Here is a 20,771-nt window from a genome sequence, read left to right as displayed (position 1 = left end):
CGCCTTCTGTTCTCTCATCTCTGAGAGCGCAGGGTGGCATTTGGGGAGGCGCAAACGTTCGATATTCTTTCCGCTCCTGCTTCATTTGAGGAGGCGTCCGAAAAGCCGTCGAGGCTCATTTCCTCTGTTTTTTTTATTTTTTATTAGATTTTTTTTGGGCGCCTCTAAACGCGGAGGGCAAATTCACCGCACTTGGGGGAACTCCGTCAAAGTTTCACTTGTACCCAAACCTGTGGGAGGAGGGCGAGGTGTCGGGCGGGGCCCGCCCCAAGTTCAGATCGGGCCTGGTCTTCAAAAGTCAGAGCGCTGCAGGGGAGGCGCTTCTCCAAAAACCCTGGCTTCCATCCACCGGCTGTGGGGACAGCAGGGACGGTGTCAGCGCGGAGCTGCGGTGGAGGTCGATCAAACTGTGCACACGCGGGTCACGGTGCAGGTTGACCCGTCACCGCCCGTGCCACGCCCACCGGGGGGGAAACTGCAAAACAGCAAAGTCACAAACTATTTACTACTACTATACCAGGCGGAATATGATGGAAACTAGCAGAAAGAAAAGCAAAATGCAGCTACAACCAAGACCGAGAAACGACTTGCAAAGAGTTTTAACGTTTTGCATGGAGAGGAATTCGGCGTGAAACGGCGCGGTACATGTGAGGCTCACAAGCGAAAACGTCAGATTGACGCTTTATCCAGAGTTGTCGACAAACATCACTCGTACTCCACACACTCTTTGTCCCACATTGGGTTTTCTGGCAGGGGGTCACCCTCACATCAGGGCCTTTTGGGCTCAATGGACACACACGTACACCAGCTTACAAACTGACATGTTTGAGCGTCCACATGCTGGACTGAGTGAGTGAGGACTTCTGCTGCAAAGTGGGATTCTTATCTTAGCGTCACTAGGACAGAAGCTGGTCTGATGATGAAGACGGTTATTTTAAGACTTGTATGTGTGTGTGTGTGTGTGTGTGTGTGCGCGTGTGTGTGTGTTTGCGCGTGTGTGTGCGCCTGTGTTTGCGTGTGTGTGTGTGTGTTGGTGTGTGTGTGTGTGTGCCTGTATGCGTGTGCGTGTGTGTGTCCCAGTAGATGTAGGACAGCTCCCCTGGTTCTCTTTGCTCTTGGTGATTAAGGAGGCTCAACAGAACTTCTGCTCACGCACACATCCTCACTCTGTCAAAGACGCCGCGCAGAATAAACTTTCCTCCAGGACGTCACGTCGTTATTCCCCTTCACTAACGACCGTTTGTTTGATTACATGTTACAAGGAGAGAAACCACTCGGGGCCTTCTGATGATTTAGAAGGCGTCGGGCGGAGTTTTAAGCAACAAAATGTACAAACTATCACTTTTCTTTGAGAATTGACTGCACTTAGTAAACACGGCCGTTTATAGAAAGGTACGACGCGCGATTTACAGGAACCTCTGGGAATTCCTCCACGAGCCTTCCTCCGCAATGTTGATGTCTGGGGGAGGTTTGGCGCTGTCGGTAATCCCACGGTAAGTGCGGGTTAAGTTTTTCGGTGAAGGTGTGGATACGAGACCCGGCGTCCGTATCGTAAAAACGAGACCCGTCCCTCTCCGTAGTCGACGTACCGTACACCCTGACCCTCCTCAGCCGCCGCGGGTGGAGTCACGCGATGGGAACGTGTACCCGCGTCCCAGCTCTAGGGTTCCAAGAGCCTCCTTCCGTGGACGCGAGGTGGCGTTTCCTCCGGTCCACGGACTCAAGCGAGACTCCCACGGCCCATCTGGTCTCCCCCTCCGCTTGGACCTCGTGGTCCAAGCGGAGGGGGAGGGAGGGCTACGTGCTTGGGAGGGAGACCCTCCCAAGGACGTAGCCCTCCCTGGCGACCACAGATGTCCCCGATAATCCGCTGAATCTGCCTGTCGCTGGGGCTCCGGGTGGATCTGGCAGAGGGACGTCAGGCACTCCGGGCAGGAGTTGGCCGCCCTCTGCCTCCTCCACGTGCAGATGTCGCAGGCGCCCATTGAAGTGGTCCGACACATCCCGGATGGTGGTGTTGGTCAACAGCTGGGGGCTCCTTGAGAAGATCTGCTTGCAGAGCGAGCGCTGGCAGTGGACGCCGTTGTCCCAGTAGCCATGGTCATGGCCGTGCAGAAGTTATGACCGCAGAGGACGGACACGGGGGCAGGGGAGACGTCCGGACAGGCGGAGCACTGGAACTGCTCCTCACACCGCACCCGGCTGCAGGAGGCCATGTCCGAAACACCAACACAGCGGCCGAGCGACACGTTTCTGTCCTGGGACCGTTCGACTGTCACCAGACCTCGGATGAATATGGACAAAGGAGCAAACAGAAGCCGTGATTTCTCTAAAAAGGTCACTGCTCACCTGAGAGTTCACCCTGGAACGACGTGAATCAACTAGATATCGGCGATTATTTTGTTTGGTCTCTTCGGAGCGGGGAGCTCTCTTGCCGCGCCTCACACTGCTATGCTGCCCGGCAGGTTGGGGGTCGGATGCGAGTTAACCCTTTCATTCTGGGACGGAATTCCAAGCACCTGTCGGTTCCTCTCCACGACCTTTGATATTTCGACAGTTTAAAGTGAATGATTGTTAATCAAATAATGAGGGGAAACAACAACTTGCAAATCCCCAGCAAGAAAAGAAGAAGGGCAGCGGGGAAATTTAAGTCCGCCCAGACAATAGAATAGATTAAACAGTCTGCAGAAGCTAAGCAGATTTATTTTCCATTCTCTTGGAAGCAATAAAGTGTTTTGTGTTGCATTCTTGTCCCGCTCTTCTGTGGATTCCAGAGCGGCAGACTGGGACGATATTAGGCCAATTCTATGTGGACCTGCTTATTTGGCTGAATAGTTAATTAATAGAAAAACATTTTTATTTTCTCAAACATGACAAACGTGATCAAACTGATGCAAACTTTAGTTTAAATTCATTAAGTACAGGTTTTTTTTTCTATTATAATTTCCAAAGACGTTCCAACTGTATGACAGTTGGAACGTTATTTTTTATTTAATTCCTGTTTATTTATTTATCGACTTTATTTATTTTACCAACATATCGTTTTTATACTATCGACATAGTGTATTTATTATTTTTTTTTTTTTAATGTATGTATAAACATACATACATAAATAAATAGAATTTATGAATATGACATGAAGAAAGGAGCACGCCCACGGCCACATGTTGCCAGATGTTCTCACCATGTTTTTAATACTTGAATCTGCACACCGTCACACTGAGGTACAATGAATGGATCGAGCACAGTCACAGCCTCTGATCTCTGTCCAAAACCTAAAGTACAGCCACTGAAAACATCAGCTGGTCTCAGGAGGGAGTCTATGTACAGGATTATACTTGTATATATAAAAAAAACAAAAAACAAAACAGGAATTGGACGGTTTTGAGTTTCCAGAGGCCACAGAGCTGCAGGTTACAAGATGCTTTACAATACGACAATGGTACACGGTACATTGAGCACAGATCAATCCAGGTTGCCACAGCATATATATTTATATATATATAAAAAAAGGGAATTATTATTGTCAGAGCCATTTTCCATCTTCCTCTTCATGTCTCTTCATGTCGAAAATATATATTTAACACTGTCACCACCTAGTGGCCGAACCACACACCTGCCCAGGGAAACAGAACGACAGAACACACAGCGACTATTCACTTTATCAACAGCTTATCTATTAGAGTCAAGAAGGGATGCATCACAGTGACTATCTAAACTAGCAACCAGGTTATCTATCTATCTATCTATCTATCTATCTATCTATCTATCTATCTATCTATCTATCTATCTATCTATCTATCTATCTATCTATCTATCATCATGTCGCACAATCAGTAGAAAAGAAAGAAAAGAAAGACGGGATTCCCCCCGGGCTTCCGAAACGAGAGGGAATCGCCCGGTCAAGTTTTGAGAGCCGAGTCCAAGCGCGCGATTTTGTGTTGGAGTTCAAATAGCGGATTTCAACGTCACGGCTCTCCGTCTTATCGAAGCCCCGGAAACTTGATTTCTGGGCTCCCAAAGTACCGATAATCTCGAGACTCCTCAGACACAGGTGTATATGTCAATTTGAGCAAATACTGTTGATTTTGGGGGAATTTTGTACTATGTTAGGTCAATTTGGAGCGCCTTCCTTTGCCTAAAATGACTCTTTCTTTGCTAATTTGACAGAATGACAGCATGCCAGTGTGGGACTGATTCGGTTTAATGAGTGTGTCCCTAAAAAAAGCCCTTTTAGTGTCCTCACTGACCTAGCAGTCATTATTTTACTCCTTCTCTACTTCTTATTTTCTCCCCCACTTGGATATGGTCAAAGGCTCTCTCTCTCTCTCTCTCTCTCTCTCTCTCTCTCTCTCTCTCTCTCTCTCTCCCTCCCCCTCTCTCTCCCACTCATAGATCTGCCCGTCCTCCAGTCTTCCTACGGGGGTTTAATTAGTCAATTTTTTGGGGGGAATTCTCCGCACAGAGTTCACTCATCTTAAAGAGTCGATGTTTTAAGCCCGGGAGCCTCGACAGGTGGAGCATCGACCGAGTTTTAGGTTTTTTCGTCGGAACCCTCCCGCTCCTTCCTCGTCGAACCCTCCGTCTTCCGTCAGACCAGGCCGTTGGAGTCGGCCTCGAGAGGGCGCGGCCTCTCGGCGCGGGCGCGGTGAGGGAGGCGGGAACGCAGGGCGTGCGTGTGCGAGTGCGGGCGCTTCCGGTCCGGCGTTTCGATCTCATTGGCCGCCGCGATGTCGTCGTCGTCGTCGTCGTGGTGTCTGAGCTTGCCGCGCGGGTGGGAGTGTCCATCCTCGCGGCCCCCGCGGGCGTGCGTCAGGTCGTTGTCCACCGCCGTCAGATCCTTCTTGGCGTGGACCAAGTCGTCGTGTTGGGGTGGACGCGGCTCGCCCGTGTCGCCTTCTCCCCTCTCCCCGCGGTCATCTGGGGCGGCGGTGACCTCCTCGATCCAGCCCCGGAAGCGGCCGACCCGCGTGTAGAGCGCCGGCGACGACGGGTCGCCGCAGCCGTATCCCCCGGCGACCACCCCGGCCAGGGCCCAGCGCCCGTCCTCGCCCTGGCACACCAGCCCGCCGCCGGAGTTGCCCTGGCAACCGTCGTCGTGGAGACGGCTGGTGTCGGGCGGGCTGCCGGCGCACAGCGTGCCGTGGCTGGAGAAGCTGTCGCCGTAGCGCTTCTTGCATTGCCACGACGACAGCACGGGAACCCAGGACGCAACCACCGCATCTAGGAGAAAAAGGACAGATGGGGGGATGAAGGATGAATATACGAAGTGGGGCTCGCAGGCTAAGTAAGGGATAATGTCATTACGACAGGGTGATCAGGGTGATCAGGATCTGAAGGTGGTTATAACACCCTGTCGGGGTTCGGGGACCAAAATCGAGTATAACACAGATTAGGTGATGCTAAGATGCGAAAGACAGCTCGCCGCACCTGGACCGTCCCAGCCCGTCGTAACCACGGTGACGCAAGACGACGGCATGGCCGCCGTGTCGGCACGGGGGAGGCAGGCGGCGTTGGTGTCGGCGTCAAACGTCAGACAGTGACCCTTGCCGCTGGGAAGCCTCAGCAGAGCCAGGTCATGGCCGCCGCTCTGACCCTTGAACTTTCTGTGGATCACCACCCGTTCCGGGGTGAGGGGCCGGTCCGACGCCCCGACAAGCGCCACGTAGGCGGACGGCTCGCTGCCGTGCCTGGGAAAGGGACGAAACGGAGAAGGGAGGACGGATGAATACCCGAACAAGAGGGGAGGAAGGAGGAGAAGAGAAGAAACGAGAGGGGGAGACCTGTTGAAGCAGTGCGCGGAGGTGAGGGCCCAGCAGGGGCTGATCAGGGTGCCGCCGCACAGAGGGACGCCGCTTTCCCCCTGGGACCGAAGCCAGATGGAGACCTGCCACGGCCACGAGCTCCTGGAGGAGACGGAGAGTAAGAGCTGAGCTAGCATTTAAAAAAAACAAAAAAAAAAACATGACGGCACATTTCGAAACAGTCACCCGACTCTCACCCAGGCTCCTTTCCGCCCGCTGGGCTCTTCGTCCTCTTGCCTCCCACCTCCACCACCTTCCTCAGGCCGCAGGTGAGGTCTCGGGGCTCGTCCGGCTCCGATTTTGACGGCGACGGCGCCGGGTCGACGTCGCACCCCACCCCGGCGTCCTCCCGCCGCCGGCAGCCCTGGAGGCTCTGGCCCAGGGAGGGACACTCGCCCAGGAACTCCTCCTTCCCCGTGCACCTCACCCGGTCCAGGTGGATGGGCCCTTTGCCCAGGCCGAAGCCCCCGGCCGCCAGCGCCCCGCCGCTGGAAGGGGAGGGGGAAAGTTAGCGGTCGATCGGGGGTACCGCAAGTCCCGGTGGTAGGTTTGGGTGGGATCTCTTTGACCCGGCCCCTCTACCTGTGTCCCAGCTGCCGGCACACAACGGCGGCGTTGAGGTCGTTCCAGCCGGAGTCGCAGATGCCGCCCCACTCGCCATGGAGATACACCTCCACGCGCCCTTCTTTCCGACTGCCTCCACCCGCCAGGCGCACCAGGGGACCTTGACACCAAAAAAAAACGAAAAGTCACTGCTCCGCTCATTCATATTCATGCGAGGGGTTGTGTGGTCGAAGGGCAAGTTAAATGTCTGGTGACAGCGGTAAATGTCAGCCGCGGGCTCCCCGTCTCCCTGTCTCCTTTCTCATTCTAATGGACTCTGTGTTTACAGGAACAGCGGGACCTCGGGGCCTCTAGGACTCCAAACACGGCGTTGCGTTTTATTTTTTTTTTGCTTGTTTGGTTTTTTGTTGTTGTTTGCTTTCTTTCCCCGTCTCTGCTGTCACCACATTGTACTTCAATCCCCTGGACAGGCGCGCGCACAAGGCCGGCACGGGAGTTGACAGGAAGAAAACGCAACGGTATATATAAACAGTCCGGGAAGGTTTAAAGACGCATTCCGCGATATTATGAGCCCTAAACATCACAGACGGCCCCGAGAATCATCGAGCGCTACGTGTTTTTCCAGATACCAGCAAACCTCCACGGAGGAAGTATTTGCATAATCATTGAAAAAATAAAGGACCGTCCTTGATGATGGTGATCTCGTCATGCACAACCAGGGGCTTGTCTTGTGTTTTGGTCTCATTTCATAGAATTTATATTGGAAATGGGTTTTATGGTTTTGGGGGCGTGGCTTCGGTTTCTCCAAGTTTTTTGATGTAACTCATATTCTGCACTGAGGAGTAGTTTAAAGGCTGAGAAACCGAGAAAACCACAATTGTTCTATATTTATGTGGATTATTGGACAGTGCAGTCAATCCAGTCTGCGGTCAACTGTTCACCTGTGGCGGGTGCGATGACCGGCACCTCGTTGGTCTCGGGGCCCGCCCCGCCCCTGCATCGCACGCCCACGTCCTCGCTGTGGGCGCAGTCGGTCCTGCCCCAGATGCCGCGGTGGCAATCCAACAGCGAGGTCTCGCTTCCGTCGCAGCGCACGTCGTCCAGCAGGATGAGGCCCGAGCCCTCGCCGAACGCGCCATCTGCCACCACCTCGGCGTGACCCCTGCCAGGGGGCGAGGAGGGGAGGAGAGGGGCGAGACTCAGCCGTCAGAGGTGGAATCTTATCGGCCTTAAAAGGTCGCTTTGTGAGAGGCGGGTCAGAATATTATACAGTTACATAAGTCTCTGTCTATTGGCCTTTAAATACAAATACAATTTGAAGGAATTCAAATTTCATCTGATTAAATATCAATTTTTCAAATCTTCTACTTTGGTTTCTAATCTCCTGTTTCAATGTTTATGTCAATTTATGATTTGCCCATGTTTTACATGCAGTACCCTCGCGGGCCACTAGGGGGGGCACTGCACACAGGATGAAAACGACTCAGTCTACCTCTCGAGTGTAAAAGAGAGAGTAATACATGTTTTGAAACCAAAGAAATCTTTAAGTTACAGAAAAATATAGTATATCATATAACTGATTGTGAATAAGGCCAGGTAGGCATTGATCCTGAGTATTGACAGTATGTTAATAATTAAAGGGTGTGAGTGTGTTCCTTCAGATATTCCAGCTTAAATGTGGTTCTCACCTTATTAAACAACATCATAGGACAACGCGCACGCTCACCTGTAGCCCAGCTGGCGGCAGACCACCTCAGCGTGTTTCTGGCTCCAATGGTCGTCGCACACCGTTCCCCAGTCGCCGTTGTGGAAGACCTCCACCCGACCCTCCCACGGAGCGTCCCCGTCCACTAGACGCACAACGCCGTCTGAAAACACACACACACACACACACGGATCAGCATGAGGTGTGTGTGTGTGTGTGTGTTTCAAAGTTGAAGTTGTTAAAGGCATAAGTACATCTGGCATCATGTTTGCAATTAAATGCTTTAGTCTTTCCAGAAATCAATAGATCAATAGTAGATCAATAGTACTAACTGTAAGTGAATAAAATACACACAAAAAAAAATTAAGTATAAAAACGGTGAATGTAAATAGATTATGATAAAATAATAATAATAAGATGGAATTGTAAGTAAGAATTACAAATAAATAAATAAAAAATAGGATAAAGTATTACAAAAACTATGATAAATCGAGTGCAAACTGAGATACGTGCAATGTCACATAATGTAAACAGTACGTATCATTTACAGTGTGTGTGTGTGTGCGTGCTTGCGTGTGTGTGTGTGTGTGTGTGTGTGTGTGTGTGTGTGTGTGTGTGTGTGTGTGTGTGTGTGTGTGTGTGTGTGTGCGCGCGCGCGTCCACCTGTGTAGGGGCTGCATGAGACCCCGGCGTCCTCCATGTGGTCACAGTTGTGCTGCTCCCAGTCGCCGTGGGGACACTGTCCCAAGAAGAGCTCGTTCCCCGTGCAGCCCACGGCGTCCAGCAGGATGGGACCGGCGCCCTGGCCGAAGTGGGCCCACGACCAGGCCTTGGCCACACCCCTGGAACACCCACACCCCCACCCCCCCAAAAAAATGTAACAACACAGTCGGAGTATCTGCTATTCCCTTTCAGGTAACTGTCAAAAAGCATCAGAGCCGATCCATTCATTATTCATTATTCACAAGAAATGTCCTCATACGCACAAACACACATCCCAGGTGGGGACCTCTGTGTTGGAAAAGATGAAACGCGTGTCAAATGTTGACAACAGAATTCTGAATACTACCAATTCCCAGCTATGACTTCATCAGATTTTTTCCGTTTTTTGACGGCGCCTGGAACATTGCGCTTCACAGTTAATACACCAACGGGTAAACGCTCTTCTAGGACTTAATCGACTGAAATGGGTTCATATGCTAAATTCCATGGCGGCCATCAATGTTGTGCACCTTTTTCTGTTCAGCGTTGCTTATATTTTGCTTCTATTTTTGCCCGCTTCGATCCATATATTCACGTCTACGACTCCACCTGACCAATCAAATAAAGAATCTGGAAGGTAAACGCTTTTGAAATGACATTAAAAAGACCCCGCCCCCCCGTCGTACCCGAGCCCCAGCTGCCTGCACACCACCTCGGCGTCGCTGACGTCCCACTGGTCGTCGCAGACCGAGCCCCACCTGCCGCCGTGGAAAACCTCCACCCGACCCTCAAAGTCTTCCTCCCCTCCCACCAGCCGCAGAGGGGGGCCGCTGCCTGGAAGAGGATTTATACACATACACATATACATATATAAACACATATATATATGTATATATATATATATATATGTACACACACATATATATAGACCGTATGTGTGTGTGTATATGTATGTATGCATATATATGTCATTCGATTGCTTCACATTAGTTGTCTTGCTTGTCTTGCAAATGTCTTGCATCATTTCTTTACCCTGTTTCCTTTGTCCTCTCTCCTCTCTCTCTTTCCCTGTCTCCCCCTCTCTCTGCCCCCCTGCCCCCCTCCCTCTCTCTCTCTCCCCCTCTCTCTACCCCCCCGCCCCCCGCCGTCTCCCCCCCCCCTCTCTCCCTCCTCCCTCTCTCTCTACCGCCCCCTCCCTGCCCCCCTCCCTCTCTCTCTCTCCCCCTCTCTCTACCCCCCTCTCCCCCTCTCCCCCCCTGTCAGGTTAAGTTGCCCGTGACACTGACCTTCCGGCGGAGCGCACACCACTCCCGCCTCATTTCCATGGCTACAGTCGCCGGTGACAAACGTCCTGCTCCGGCAGGCGCTGAGGCCTCTCTCGTCGCCACGGCAACCCAAGCGCTCGTAATGGAAGAGGCCGGAGCCCGATCCGAACTGCGAGTGCTGCAGCGCCGTGCCGATCTCACTGTGGTCAAGGGCAGAAAAAAAAATCGCATATCGGTGAGAGTCCCGGGGCTGCCGAGCGGCACGACGACACATTTGGGAAACGGCGTCCGCACGCGGCGGAAACAGAAGGGAAGCGGCGAGCTCAAGCCCGCCACTGAAACAGGCGTGTTTGTTCAAGCAACTGGCTCAGTGCACAGTCTTAGGAGGACGATGGCAGCTTGTTCACGGTGAAAATGCCCTCAAATATTTTTTGATACGGAATGGTTTGTGTTTCTGTTCGCAATCATCAAATCACAGTACGGCTATATCTCAGTGCACTGCTCATTTTAGGGCCAAATTTGAGTATGTTGAAAAATGATTGATTACGATTATCGGCGATTAACTACACAAATATCATTCGATCGCAAAATATCATTAATAGCGATCAATCGCAAATCGTGTGAGAGTCCCAATATGCATGGATGACTGAATGAATGGATGGATGGATAGATGGATGGACGGATAGATGGATGGATGGATGGATGGATGGATGGATGGATGCAGCTTGGTTTACCCCAGGCCCAGCTGCCTGCAGATCACGCTGGCGTCTCGGTCCGTCCAGTGGGAGTCGCACACCGCCCCCCACTGGCTATTCAGGTACACCTCCACCCGCCCGCTGCCGGAGGAGGCGCCGCCCACCAGCCGCGCCGCACCTGGGGGGGGGGGGGTCACGGTGATACTCAGAGAATCATCACCGCCGCTGGGTTTTTCATTAACTGCTCGGTGGGAATCTTTCCCATCGCGGTGGTGCTGGCACAGATCCAAACCCGACACGGCGTCAACATCTGGACGAAGGAGTGGTTGTCAAACACAGTCAGGGTTTAAAGAGGTACTACGCACTTTAACTGTTAGTCTAGTAATCCGAAGGTTGCCGGGTTGATCCCCGGCTCCCCCTTGCTAGCATGCTGAAGTGTCCTTGAGCAAGGCACTTAATCCCTAATTGCCCCTGATGACCATTGGTGTATGAATAATTGTAACTTTGCCTGAATAATTGTAAAGCACCTGCTAAATGCTGATGTAAAATCGGCGTTGCAGATCGTAAAAGCAGCTCACTGCTGTGCAGGGAGGATGCTGGCGTAGATAAGTAGTACTTTTACAGGCTCCCTACTTCAAAACATCAAATGAAAAAAATGAGAAGGGCGAGAATCCAATCCCCACCTACCGCCCTGCGATGACCGAGCAGGAACTTTATTTATTCACTTGATAACAAAAAACATAAAAGACCAAACGATTCTACTTCGAGGAGCGGAACGCAGATGCCGTTCTATACACAATCAATTAAAAATGTCTTTGAAGTTTTTTGCTGAAAATACCACTCTGATGATGCTTTCTAGCCATTCTAACATGCCTCCATAACCCTCCTGTGTTTGATGCGCTGTTTCAGCGGGGGGGTGCCTCCCTCCTCAGGCCCCTTGTTCTGTGCGCCAATGAAAAGATTTGTGCTGGTCTGTGAAGCCAACAGAGCGGTTCTCGGCGGGCGCTTGTTGTTCTCCAGCCATGGGTGGAGTTACTCAGAAGGGGGGGGCGGTTCTAATTCCATCGAGTCTCAGTGTGACGGAGGACACAGACTCAAATCTGACTGGCTTGTCGAAAAACAAGTTCTCTGAAATACGCAGCTCACAGAATTACCGTCTGGGTCGTCTTATTTCACAGTTTGTGCGTTGGCAGGCCCATCAGAGAACCCAAAATGTAAAAGTGAGTTTTTCACAATAGGATTCCTTTAACAGTAAAACACGATTTATCTAGAAATAGTAGAACGGATTTTTCTGGTAGTGCTGCATTAACTCAGCAGGGACTGTGACGCCACGTCGCTTTTTGAGACTTTTCGGAATCGAGACCCCACTCTTTAACCCCATTATGGCATTGATATTTATCTTTCATACCTTGGTGGCAGTCGCAGTAGGCCCACCCGATGGCCCCCGAGTTTTGGCGGAAGAAGCACCAGGGGTTGGACTCGCGGTCGGGGTTCCTGCAGTAGCTGTGCTCCCCCAGCCCGCGGCCCGGGTACTGCAGCACGTAGTCCGGGAACTCGGTCCACTTCAGACAGGGGGCGCCGGAGTCGGTCTGGGACACGGTGCCGTTGTAGTAGCCCAGCTCGGTGAAGCCCTCCGAGCAGGAGAGAGGAGCTGGGGGGGGGAGAGGGAGAGGAGGGGGAGAAAATAATTGGAGTGGGAATGGAATGACGCCACGGGGGAAGAAGGGGTCGGGATGTTTTAGAGAGAGGGCGGTACAAATTGGGCTACAGTAACAATTACAATGACTTCAATGGGCTGTCAGCGTGACCTTTTTTTTTTTCTCCTAAAAGAACCCCAAAATCAAACATAATTCTGCTGAGACGCCCTATTTAAAAGTTCTCGCGTGTTATTTTTTTCTTAATATACGGTAACTATGTTTTTGTCTGAATTGGTCCTATTTTCATGGCACAGAGATCTGAGTTTTTAGGGCACACGATATCATTATAAAATACAGTAAAGTCATGGATTTTGTCATAATCTATATTTGAACACTAACATCTTTCAACCAACATTTGACTGTTAGGAAACATCTGCTTCAACTCATCCAAGTCCTCGTGACTCTCTTTAGGGATCTCTGGCGGCTTCATTTTGGGGGCCAGCACCCTATATTGGGAATCCCCGGTACATATCTGTACAGCAGGGACAAAAATGTTGGTTCTAAAAATGGGTCTAGTGGTGAAGTCACAGCCCGGTTTGAGGAAAATGCCTGGAAAATCCGTGTAGTTTTGATTTTCTCCCTAATTTGTCACACCCGTATCAGGACAAAAAGTAGATGGAGGAGGGATGGGGGATGTTTGGGGAGAGCTGAAGGGAATAAGCTGAGGGGAGAGGAGTGAAATTTCTCTTATTCAGATCACATTTGCGCCCCGTGTCCTTATTCCGACTTATTCCTGAGTCTGTTCCACGGCAGATCCTCCTTCACCGAGCGGCGGTGCAGGGCAGGGTCCCGCCCTGACGGCTTCATCCCAAGCTTATCCATTTCTGGACCCTCGAAATGTTCCTATCTTTAAAAAACACGCCCTTATTTGACACGACAACGGCGTAGGGGTTTAGGTATTATATTATTATAGGTATTACCGTACGATCTGTAAGTCTGGGTTTGGGGGGCAGGGGAGGGGGTGATGAAGCTGGGACAGACCTGCCAACCTTTTATTTTAAGTACCACAACGGTGTGACAGAGTCTCCGTGGGGTTTGAGTAACTGCAGCTAAATGACTCCATCAGTTATTCACAGCGTAGTCGTCTCGTAACGAGGCTCATCACATCGTATGAGAGATACTACGTCTAACCACATACAGTATACACATTCATATCATTAGGATACACCCCTTGAAATGCATCATCTCGTAAGGTTACCGAACATGTTCACCAACTAGACTTGGTCGATTCCAATTTCAGATTTTATTTTATGTCTGATCTGCAGATCTGCTGTGCGTCGATGACAAGTACATCCCATGTGATCTGATCACGCTCACGTGACAGGAAAACTGCACATACAGACTACTGCTGCATTTTTCAGTTACGACAATAGTAAGATTTCCGCCTTTGACACTGTTTATTATTGTTGTTTATTCACCATGGAACAATAATAGAACACGAAACTGTCCCTGAGTTCCAGTAAAATAGAATATGGACTCAGTGTGTAAATTCGACTGGCACAGAATCAGATATATCTGACACTGATCGTCCGGCGAAAACTGACCAATTCTGGTCACCGGCCGATCGATCGGTGCATCTCACATTTTATGTGTTAACATTACGGTCACATTTTTGTGCTTTATTATAAGTCTCCCATTTCCCACTTACGTATGTTGAGGGAGAGGAGAGGGAGGGCTTACAGAACCACAGGTCGTAGCATCTGGTCCAATCTGAGGGATGTAGTTTAAATACCCAATAAATGTACAGATTTTTTTTGTATGGATTGATTGATTGATTTCTGCCATTAAATGACAATAATAAAAAAAATATATACATATATATATATATATATATATATACATACATATATATTTTTTTTTTTTGCGTTGTTTCAGCTGGCATTTCGTACCTGCGTATTTTGACTAAGAATTGCATGGTTGGTACACAAAATGCGTGCAGGTTGGCAGATCTGCTGGTACACAATATCACAAATTAGAGTGGAATAAGGGCAACAAGAGTCAAATACATGTAAAGATTGATTTATTTTAATATTAGACCATCTTTGGCTTTTGGACCCTTAACTAAAATCAGTAAGCATGGTACGTGTTCCTACACTGGCACACACACACACTCGTGTGCGCACGCACACACGCACACACACACACACACACACTCGTGTGCGCACGCACGCACGCACGCACACACACACACACACACACAGCTCACGGTTTGAGAAGCATTTTTGAGGCCAAATTGCCTCAAATGATTAATGATCGGAGGGTGGTTCAGTAACCAGGGACAGCCTTATCTCTCCCACACACACGCACAGGCTTGCTGCCTTGAAGCTATGCTGCGCAACACTCACACACATACACACACACACACACACACACACACACACACATACACAGACGGTTATTGAACATGAAAAAGTGAAAAACTGCAAGGAGAAACGTTGGAGTAAGACAAATAAGGAAGTGGTGCGATGACTAAAATGTGCTATATCGACAGGGGGAAAAAAATGCACTTATACCAAATGAACCCACGCGGCTGTAGAGCGAGCGCCTGGAAAAAACCCCCAAAAAACACGACTAGATCCCTAAAACAAAATGAAGATGACAATTTATCTTACAACAATTCCTGCGTTTTTCCTTTCTCTTATTTGGAGCAGTTCAGTGTCCCATCCGTCTGTATGCGTCCAGAGAACCAGTGTCTCCTCTCTGTGTGGACACGACTTCAGCAAGGCCTGCATCCGACACCATTGCGACATGGCGCCATGCAAAAAAATACTTTTGAGACAAAACCAGATCTCGGGGTGAACACAAAATGACCCCTGACGTCACGGATGCTCGCACTCGCTGCTGTGGGGGGGCCAGGTCTGGGGTTGTGGTTGCGTGAAATCTGCGATGAGCCCAAGCTCTGTGGTCATCACAACTGCGCGACACCCGCACCAGGATGTACCGCGCGAAAAAGTGATTCTCCAGCTAGGATACCGAGGGACGAATGGACCCGGGATGGAGAATTAAAGGCCCGGGAGAACAAACACCAGCGCTTCTCTAAGCTGGTGTCGGATGTTCAGGAAGTCCAGGCTGCACTGATTGACGAGCTAAAGACGCTTCTTAAAGGCTTAAAGATCTGCAGAAGGCATTTACCCGGGGACAGAGGCCAGAAGCCTAGGGATCTCCAGGGCATTCGAGGACCGTTTCCCCTCCGCTCAATTACTTCATTGATCCCCATGGGGAAATTGCGTTTGTCCTCTGCATTTGACCCTCCCTAATTGTTGTAGGCACAGCGGGCAGCCACAGCCGCAGCCACAGCACCCGGGGACCGACCCCAGATGGAGAGCCAGCGCCTCGGCCTAGGGAATCGGCAGGAGTTCGGAACCTGACGTCCGTGTCTTTGGGGATGGGAGGAAACCCCACATGACATGAGGAGAGCATGCGAACTCCACATAGAGAGGCCCCGAAAAACCAAAACCAGAACCTTCTCGCTGTGAGGTAACGGTGCTAACCACAGAGCCAACGTCGCCATGCCAAGCCAAACACAGGCCGCCTGGACAACCCAATTCATCCTTCCACACACGATGACGTGTGGAAGACCTCTGAAGAGTCGGATGTCCAGGCTGTCGTTGTCATTTGATAGAATGAATGAAAAGCGATGCTCCTCCGCGCACATAAAGTGCATATGAAATTGATATCATTGGATTTGATGAAAAACCTCCTTTTACTTAACCTCCGCCCTCCATCGCCCGTCCAGCCAAATCCAAACAGGTTTGTTGTACATGTACACCTTGCTGTTCTTTTGGAGAGAATCCACCTTGAGGCCGGTGCTTTAATTATTTTGCTCGGACAAAGTAATTGGTTTGTGTTCATAACTGATGATTGACAAACTGACTAATGATAGATTTCTACATAATTCATCATAAAATGAATACTTCTAAAGGCATCCCATGGGTCACACGTTTGACACCCCTTATATAAAATGATTCACTTACGCCGCCAGGTTTTAGGGCATTGAGAGTGTCTATAAACACGGAGGCTTCAGTTTACGGCAGAAAACACTGAGACTGTATTTATGAAATACATGCGACATAAATATCACTGACACCCAACGGCAAATGGCTTCAGTTATCATGGGAAATGTGTTTTCGGAAATGGAATGTTTTTCCGCCTCTACGACGTGATGGTACATTTAACTGTACCTGTGGATTTATTACATTAGATCAGATTGCTAAGATGGGTGCCGTATTCATCCCCGGGGGGGGTTACGCTATTACAGCAGCTCACATCAGCAAAAAAGCTATCAGCAATAATAATAAAAAATATGAAAATAGACCTCTAAAATATATATATATATATATATTGTGTGGTGCAAAAACGGTGCAAAGCTGAGGGGTTTCACCCCTTGTCTGACTCCGGTCACACTCCGGTTTTTGAAAACTATATTTTAGATTAGATCATTTAAAATTAAAAAATTTGTGCAATTTTTGAATATTATCATTTAACAAATCGCTACTAATGACTTGCTGCCTGATGCCTGTTTTATTTTGTTTGTGTAATGGAATGCTCAAGGGTGGAGCGTTCTGTATATCCTGCATTTTGTATATTTTGTATGACTCCAATCAACGCCCGCAGGGTTATGGAGGGAGACGCACCACGGCCTGAACAACGCTAATGAAACACCCTCCTCCCCATCGCCAGGACAACCGCACTCTCTTCCCATCGCCATGGGAACGCTTATTTTCCCTGCTCCCCGTAATCCGTTTCCCCACCACAATGGGTGTTTGACACGGTTCACACTCGGAGGTTCGGCTGTACGGCATGTGGGGGGCTGGGTGAGTGTGTGTGTGTGTGTGTGTGTGTGTGTGTGTGTGTGTGTGTGTGTGTGTGTGTGTGTGTGTGTGTGTGTGTGTGTGTGTGTGTGTGTGTGTGGCGGCACACATGCACTAGTACATTACAAAGAACACTATTTCAATAAAACGCACAAGGCATTGTGCGTTCCGTTGTTTGTTGTCTAAGATAATTTTAAGAAAATGTCGAGTCTGGCGGCCCATAATCCACGTGCTGCTCAGCAGGTTTACAAAGTAGCTGTGGCTAATTCCTGCCGAGCCCTTATGGTACTCTTCACCTGAGCAGTGATATTGATTTAGCAATCATTGCCTGTCGATCAGCGGGGTTTACGCGCACGCTGACGCGCGCTCGCGCCGCCGTCCCTGCCAATATGGCCGCTAGTTTCTAGAATGGCAGAATTTCCTTCCAGCCGCCTTAAAAAACGAGACCGAAAGAAAAGAACATAAAAACTATGATTTGGCTCCTCCTCGCCAGTGTGAAATGTGCGCCCCACCCCCCATCACAGCCAACACAGGGGAGAGAAAGCGAGAGAATAGAGAGGGAGAGAGCGAGAGAGAGAGAGAGAGAGAGAGAGAGAGAGAGAGAGAGAGAGAGAGAGGGAGAAGGGGAATGAGGGGATGGATGGGACACGAGGGAGGGCGAAAGGCAGGGGAGCAAGAATCGGAGAAGCACGCGACAAAAGAGAGATATAATGAGAGTCTGAGTCGGGGATGAATGGAGGGATATCGGAGGGGAGGTTATGCCGGGGCAGAGGAAAGACGGAGCCCAATCGAGGCAGCAGGGATGAGACCGTGCAGGAGGAGAAAGAGGAGGAAGGAAGGACGGGAGGTGGGCGGGGGCGGTCGAGATGGAGGGAAGCCGGAGGCCGTCGCCTGTGGTCTTACCTGAGCTTTGGACCTCATTTAAGTAGCTGTCCTCCGCCGCCACCTGCAGATAGAGGGAGGGGAAGGTGGAGGGCGGAGGAGTGGGAGAGGGCGGAGGGGTCAGAAGAGGCCCTTGGTCAGGCAACGTGGCGTTTCATCTCACACAAGCCACCGGTGGTTAACCGACGAAAATGGAAGGAGACATTGTCATTTCAGAAGGCGACACTGGGTTAAAATCAATGGAGCCACCGGCTCCCCCAAGAAGTAAAAACCAGAACACCGCACAAAATCAAAACGCACCATTTCTACATCGGGGTTGGAGTCCCGTCATTGACCGCGACTAATAGTTATTGACCTTTAGATATTGATTTTTTCCAGCGGTTTACGGCGAGGGTTCTCAACGCGGGGTCCGGCGACAAACCAGGGGTCCATCAAGAGGTCACACGGCGGCAGGTCCCTGACACAGTGATTAACAGTCAAACTTCACCGTTATTTCACCTGCGAGACGTCGGCACCGTGAGGCAATGTGCAGTAGTGAGTGTTTTCATCAAGATTTCACCGTTATCCCTCGAACCCCGACCCTATCACAGCGCGGGAGTTTGGGAGAAAATCATGTCTGAAAATAAAAGTTTTGTCAGATGGGAGTTTCCGGAGACGAAAATCGTATTAAAACGGGGAGTTCGAGCGCAGACAACGAAATACCCACACAGAACATCATGACAGGTTTGGGTGATCCGAACAGAACAGAGTGTCTTGCAGTTTCAGAAATCAGGTCGGATGTGTATGTAGTTTGGGAAATGTAAAGGGAGATAATTGTGATATAATTGTGCTCTTCCATTTGTCTGTCTCTCTCTCCGTCTATCTTTCTGCTACAGCACACCAAAGTCCAGTCCGCACACACACTCCCCAGAGAGAGCATCTCGCCTAATGCCATTAGATCAGAAACAGGCGACCTGTGGTCCCCGACACGAGTGTTGATATCTCCATTCCTATCAATCAAGCCGCTGGTTTACGGCGCTAATAAGATGTGACGCTTTCACAGCTGGGTCCAGCGCTGCAAATGCATGCAAAACACATAACCGATCTGGTTAGACACCCAGTACACGGACGTGGAGAGGTAAGGGTGGCAAGAGAAAGAGAGTGGTAGACCTCCATTTCCACTGGACACGAAGAGCGTGGACTATCGAACCGACAACAGGACGTTAGGACAGCACTTGAAACTGAGGATCAGGTTCTTCATTTCATAGTGAGTGGACTTGTGGTGTGGCATTATCTCAGGCATTAAAATCAAAGATCCATATTTCCTCAAAACCCTCTACTCCTTAACCTTACCTTACAGGCCTAACCCTAACCCTCTCCAACAAGCCCCCTAGCCCTCACCCTCGAGACCCAACCCTCTGGATCTATACCCCTCTACACCTCACCCCCTCCACCTAGTCCTCTAGAACTAACCCCAACCCCCCTAGAACTAACATCCAGGCCTAAACCGAACTCTCTAGACTTAACACGAACCCCTGACACGAACCCTCTAGATACAGCCCCCTCACCCTCTAATCCTCAAGACCAACCCCTGGAAGGAGGTTTGTCACTTTCCAGGAGCCGTAAAGCTCATTCCGAAAGTGACTGTAGAGGTGTTGGCATGCCAACTGGAGCACCCGTTCTGCTGTTGTGATTGGTTAGCTGTCACTTCCTTCCACAACCTATTGCAAAATCAATTGTTCCCCTTGGTCCATATTGGCCATTCCAGCCTCTTGTAAAACTATTGGTGACCGGCGGAGGTGTTTGGAAGGCCATGTTAGTGTAGGAGGCGTAGACAATGCGATTGCACCAATCACCGAGTGTCTTGTTCCTGATTAGGTCCAATTCGTTCCCGTTATCAAGGCCTTATTTCTCCCCTTGATCGTCAGATCGTCAGGCAGTCTGCTTATCTCAACGCAACGTCGATGTAACCTCGAAGCATTTTGGTTCTCCGCCTAAATGTGCGACAGCGTTCTTTCCAATGTATGTTTCATTGATAAATAACTGGGTTTTTTACAAAAACAATAACGATGTATGTGGATTGTGCTGCTTGCTGCACATTTCGTTGTTCTGTGGTCTAATTAAACCCTGTAACACACCAGTGTCTGTGTTAATGAGTTGCACTCAGCATCAGGCTAACCCCCCCCTCATATGCTGCACATTAACCCAACATAAGACACATGCTCCCCTTGGTTTATTAAGCAGGAACCTATTCAAAATAAATGAATCTGATAATTAATTGATAGATCATGCGGCCGTGTCGGGTTTAAAAAAATGAAGGCTGCTTTTGCCATTCAGTCCAGCATCTAGAGCCACATATGGGTTATGTTATTAAAATCAAATGACAGCGTTTTGTATTCCTGCACACATTGCTGTGAGAGTTTATCCGTATTATAATGGAATTAAGATATGGTACCCTGATCCACAGGAGGCTCCATTAATGTTGATAATTGGATCAGAATTTAAAGCTGAGGAGGCTTTTTTGAAAACTAGAGTTTGGATCTGATATCACACTTCACATTAAGACCTTTTGATGTGTTGATCCCTACAGTAGTTGGATATTTTAGAACTGGATTCCGGATGTACTGTGAACAGCTATGATGATACATAAATATGGACCTACACTA

At 49.7% G+C, this 20,771-nt stretch overlaps 1 protein-coding gene across 1 annotated transcript in view; it reads right to left on the bottom strand.

The window, feature by feature from the left end:
* Positions 1-4,592: 4,592 nt before the first annotated feature.
* The window catches only part of LOC307245592 (neurotrypsin-like), a gene marked incomplete at both ends in the record, with an annotated part of 28,182 nt that continues 12,003 nt past the window's right edge, over positions 4,593-20,771 (bottom strand). Inside the window, 12 exons of the mRNA XM_080021236.1 lie at positions 4,593-5,224; positions 5,432-5,907; positions 6,003-6,293; positions 6,388-6,529; positions 7,311-7,531; positions 8,096-8,237; positions 8,738-8,916; positions 9,463-9,606; positions 10,059-10,241; positions 10,776-10,914; positions 12,145-12,387; positions 18,148-18,190. Of these exons, the coding sequence (XP_079877362.1) occupies positions 4,593-5,224; positions 5,432-5,907; positions 6,003-6,293; positions 6,388-6,529; positions 7,311-7,531; positions 8,096-8,237; positions 8,738-8,916; positions 9,463-9,606; positions 10,059-10,241; positions 10,776-10,914; positions 12,145-12,387; positions 18,148-18,190 (2,835 nt within the window). The remainder of the gene's footprint in view (positions 5,225-5,431; positions 5,908-6,002; positions 6,294-6,387; positions 6,530-7,310; positions 7,532-8,095; positions 8,238-8,737; positions 8,917-9,462; positions 9,607-10,058; positions 10,242-10,775; positions 10,915-12,144; positions 12,388-18,147; positions 18,191-20,771) is intronic.

Source organism: Zeus faber, assembly GCF_960531495.2.
Source record: "Zeus faber genome assembly, chromosome: 20".
Lineage (NCBI taxonomy): Eukaryota > Metazoa > Chordata > Actinopteri > Zeiformes > Zeidae > Zeus > Zeus faber.
The sequence above is the reverse complement of the archived record's forward strand: the minus strand, read 5'-3'. Positions and strand labels throughout refer to the sequence as shown.